This window comes from Ictidomys tridecemlineatus, chromosome 4 (assembly GCF_052094955.1).
Source record: "Ictidomys tridecemlineatus isolate mIctTri1 chromosome 4, mIctTri1.hap1, whole genome shotgun sequence".
In the NCBI taxonomy this organism is placed as follows: Eukaryota; Metazoa; Chordata; class Mammalia; order Rodentia; family Sciuridae; genus Ictidomys; species Ictidomys tridecemlineatus.
In genome coordinates this window covers 16,112,947-16,117,872 of record NC_135480.1, presented here as the reverse complement: position 1 = coordinate 16,117,872, position 4,926 = coordinate 16,112,947, and the positions used below count along the sequence as shown (strand labels likewise).

The window sequence follows — 4,926 nt, the reverse complement described above, 5'->3', positions numbered from 1 at the left end:
GAGGATGAAGACATGTTGCTCAATGTGTCATTATAGAAAGACAAAAAATAGTAGATTCTGTAGTGCTATAGCATAGTTGGTTATAGTCAATACCAAAGACAGCCAAAAACTATAAGTATTTTGTATGTTTCACTTTAAAGAAATGATAAGTGAGGAGATCAATATTTTTTACTGATACAAGTATTATACTAGGACTCATAAAACATTAAATGGTACCCCATTAATATGTCTAATTTTGTTTTATGTTCTAAGAATTTATGAACACAACCAAAAGAAGTTTTTAAAATAAGACACTACCATGAAAAACAAATTTTGAGCAAGGAACACAATTGTCTACTAGAAACAAAACCACACTTGTTATTTCCACTGATGCTCAACAATGATGTGAGGTCTACATATGAGGAAAGAACAGTGTCACTATCAAAAGGTTTGGATAAAACTAAATAGGCACATGCTAAAGAATGCAATCAGATCTTCCAACTACATCGTGTAGTTGTATCAATTTAATCTGGACAGAAGTTTAAACATAAGTCCTAAAAGAACAATGCATAAGATAAAAGCTGCAGGATCATGGGGCTGGCCATAATTTTGGGGGGACCACACCAAATCCAAGTATCAAAATCAAAATTAGGCAAGCGAGCCTACATCCAACTAAAAATCTTCAGCCAAGCAAAGAAGCAATCAGCAGAAAAAAGACAAGTGATAAAAAGGGATGAAATATTTGCAAGTCAAAATCTGATACAAAATGAGTATGAAAAACACAAGGATTTTCTAAAACATAATAACAAACATATTTTATTTCCAAATACTCACAGTTATTGAATGTACTTTATGCAAAGAATAAAATGTCAAAGGTTGTGTGAAAAAGATGTTCAACATCACTAATTATGGAAATGCAAATCTGAAACAATCAAATCACAGGACAGAGAACACTATTCACTCAATAAACAGCCTAAGATTGGTTCTTAGCCAGAATGATTTACTTTTTTTGTTATGAAACAAATTATTAAATTCCTCTGTGGAAACAAGTGATAATTGGGGCATATTCCCTGTGTGGCATAGGCTGTAGGCTTCATCAACAGTGTCTTCATTGGGCATAAATGGTTTAAATATGCCTCAGTCGCATTGCCCTCAAGCTTGTATTTGATGATCCTTTGGTAAGAAAATTTCGGAAATTCTGAAGGGTATTTTGGGAACTAGAACCTAGGATTTCAAGGACATGTCTATTATTCAGTACTAGACATTTTAGTACTAATGATAGCAATAACATTTCAGTTCTTGCATATCGCCTGTGTATATCACTTATACTCATAAAGATATGATTTATTAAGTGTTTTGCCTAGAAATTTAAACCCTAACTTCTAGGGGAAAAAGATGAATTAAAAATATTAAATGTACATTATTACAGAAATGAGTGTGCTTTTTAATGTGTGTGTGCTTTCATGCTGATGATGGATGCAGAGAATTCAAAGTAAGAACAATCAAGACTCTCAACACAGGGTAAGAAGGCACTGGTGTTTACTTCAATTCTGTGGTGCCTTCTGTTTTTTTCCACAGGAAACAAATTTTGTAATAATCTTTGCATGTAATATGGTAGTCTCCACAGATCACTAGTTATTTTATAAAAATATTAAATTAAATTTACTAGTTTTGATGACTTTAAAAAATCCTAAAACTTCAAATTGAGACTTACTTTAATTTCCCAGATCAGGATGTTGTTGCTTGGGGCAGAGTCCAGTGGCACAAAGAAGTCAAGATATTAAAGGAAGCAGAAAAATAGTCTGCCAAGTGCATCCACTCTGGAGGGAGATCTGGCACTGAATCTGATCTCAAGCAATTATTATCTGTCAAAGTCACAAAAGGTGAAATAGCATAAAAACAAAGGAACTTTTCTGCACCAAGAGCTCAGTAAGTGAGTATTATCATTTGTTTCCTCTTTTGCAGATACAGTGTTTGCTCATGAAGCCCAAGCTAATCAATGTTTTCTATGCTTTCTACCTTCAACTGGGATTGGATTTGTAAAAGTGGATTTAGATTAGATTTATACCTTGATCTTATACTTCAAAAATCATAGTTATTCTCTCTTTGATTGCATTGAATATATGCTGATATTGACTTACTTGTAAAGATTATAATATTTCTTTTGTTATTTAGGATAAATGTCAGTCTTTAGAAGATTATAGTTGAAATATAATTTATAAATCAAAAGAAAATAGGATTTGTGGTAATTTTCAAATATATTTTATTTTATCACTCATTTCAAAAAGTGGTTTATTCTCTAAAGAATAATAGAGGAGCCAGGTGCAGAGGGATTCAAATGTAATCTCAGAAACTCAAGAGAATGAGGCAGGAGAATCTTAACTCCACAGACAGCCTCAACAAATTAGTCAAGCCCTAAGCAATTTAGAAATATCCTATATCAAATAAAAAACAAAAAGGGCTGGGATGTGGCTCAGTGGTTAAATAACCCTGTATTCAATCCCTAGTTAAAAACAAAGAATTTAGGAGTATAAAGTGTGGGCACAGAAAAAGTATCAAAATCCTAAGTATGATTTAATAATAATTAGCCGCAGGTAATACTCTCTCAAAACTACCTACTTAAGCACCTCCTCAATAGTTATTCATCCCTAAATATTTCTGCAAACCTTTAAAAGTAATTAGTGTTCTGATAATATAGATGAGGAATTTATATGAAATAATTTTATTCAATTGTTGAAAGGCTATAGAATTCTGATTCTGTACAAGGATTTGTGCTGACATATCTCCAGTATGTAGATATCAAATATATGGGGTTTTTTTAGCTATTCAGTTCTTGCACTAATGTGCTTTAAAAAAAAGGCCTACTGCAACTCAGTTGTATATTAACCAGTTGATATGATTACTTTTTAAAATGACATAATATCCTTCTTGTATGAACACCAATAAATTTCCCATGCTTCTGCAGTGACTGGCATGAACAATTGATTTACATTGTCTTCTACTCTGCTGCTTGGAAATTATACATTGTTCACCCACACACACAAAAAAATTGTACATAATTGATCATGGTTCATGTTCATTCTAGTCACAGTGCTGTTCATTCTTTCCTAGTAATCACCTGTCATTTTTTGGTCATCTTCAAGTGTGTTCCATGAGACTTCAGCATGAAGAATGTCACTGAAGTAGCTGTATTTGTGTTGAAGGGCTTCACTGACAATCCTGAGCTGCAGATCTTCTTCTTCTTCCTGTTTCTAGCAATTTACATTTTTACTCTCATGGGAAATTTAGGACTAATTTTATTGGTCATTGGGGATTCCCGGCTGCACAACCCAATGTACTATTTTCTGAGTGTACTGTCTTCCATAGATGCCTTCTATGCCTCTGTTATCACTCCAAATATGTTGGTAGACTTTTTGTCAAGGGAGAAAACCATTTCATTTGGTGCCTGTGCAGCCCAGATGTTTTTTGCTGTAACCTGTGGAACCACAGAGTGCTTTCTCTTGGCTGCCATGGCTTATGATCGCTATGTGGCCATCTACAACCCACTTCTATATACAGTAAGCATGTCACCCAGGGTCTATGTGCCACTCATTGTGGCTTCATTTGTTAGTGGAATTCTGCATGCTATAACACACACCACAGCCACTTTCAGCCTGTCTTTCTGTGGATCCAACATAATCAACCACATCTTCTGTGACATCCCTCCTCTCCTTGCAATTTCCTGTTCTGACACTCGCCCCAACCAGCTTCTGCTCTTCTATTTTGCTGGCTCTATTGAGATATGTACTATACTAATTGTCCTGATCTCTTATGGTTTCATTCTGTTGGCTATTCTGAGAATACACTCTAATGAAGGAAAGAGGAAAGTCTTTTCTACATGTGGCTCTCACTTAACTGTCGTGTGCATTTTTCATGGCACTGCTGTATTCATTTATGTAAGACCAACATCCAACTATGCTTTGGAGCATGACATGGTAGTTTCAATATTTTACACCACTTTTATTTCCATGTTGAATCCCCTTATCTACAGTTTGAGGAACAAAGATGTAAAAGCAGGAATGCAGAAAGTGTTTGGGAATATTTGGCCTATCAATAAACTCTATTTTTCTCAATAGGCATTCATTAAACAAATTGGGAATGACACGTTTGACAATACCACAGATTTCCTGAAAATATTTGTTTCCTTGTATTGATGTGATTCTACTATGTGTGGACATTTGAAATAGTAATAATGGTCATTTGTGTTTTGTGTTGTTCTAAGTGTAGAATCATCTATTTCCTTTTTGCTATGTTCATACTTAAATTTGTATACACATATGTATATACATCATGCTGATACTAAGTGAAATGTCCAAAACTTCAAAGCAAACTTGAATTTATTTATGTAGTTTTCAATATTCCGTATAATGTTTTCTGCCTAAATTATAAAGTATGGACTATATTGTTTGTGTTGATGAATAATTTTATCATGTCAATCAACTTGGTCAAGAACTATGTTAATCCAAAGGGAAAAAAAAGTCACTATTGCCATAAGCCCAGGCCATCTTCCATGGAATCTTAGGTACCTGGATGCAATCAAAGCAATCTGCTGAATCCTTATTTCTATCCAACAATCTATTCAGCCTTGTGGTTCAAACTCCAAAGATAACATGCTCACATTCTAGAATCACACATCCCTGGCATGATTGATGAAGTGAATTTCTTCTTCTTTTATTGTGTCTTCCTTAATATGGAGATGAAGCCTTTCTTTAATTCCTTTCAGACAATTGAAATAGATGTTAGCAGTTTTCAAGTTTATACTTAAACATGAGAATAACAAAAGAAAAGCACAGTTCAGAGAAAAATGTACAACTGGATGATAGATTGTGTTCTTCCCAGAACTCAGCTCACATCTCTCATGATGATATTCCCTACATACAGCCTTGGCCCCTACTCAGCTTTGGCTCT

The 4,926-nt window shown here is 34.2% G+C and overlaps 1 protein-coding gene across 1 annotated transcript; it reads left to right on the top strand.

Moving 5' to 3' along the window:
• The first annotated feature begins 3,053 nt into the window (after window positions 1–3,053).
• Window positions 3,054–4,094, top strand: LOC144376632 (olfactory receptor 5T7-like). The gene has a single exon (XM_078044884.1). It carries the CDS (start codon window positions 3,144–3,146, stop codon window positions 4,092–4,094), a length of 951 nt encoding a protein of 316 aa, XP_077901010.1. The 5' UTR covers window positions 3,054–3,143.
• Window positions 4,095–4,926: the final 832 nt, after the last annotated feature.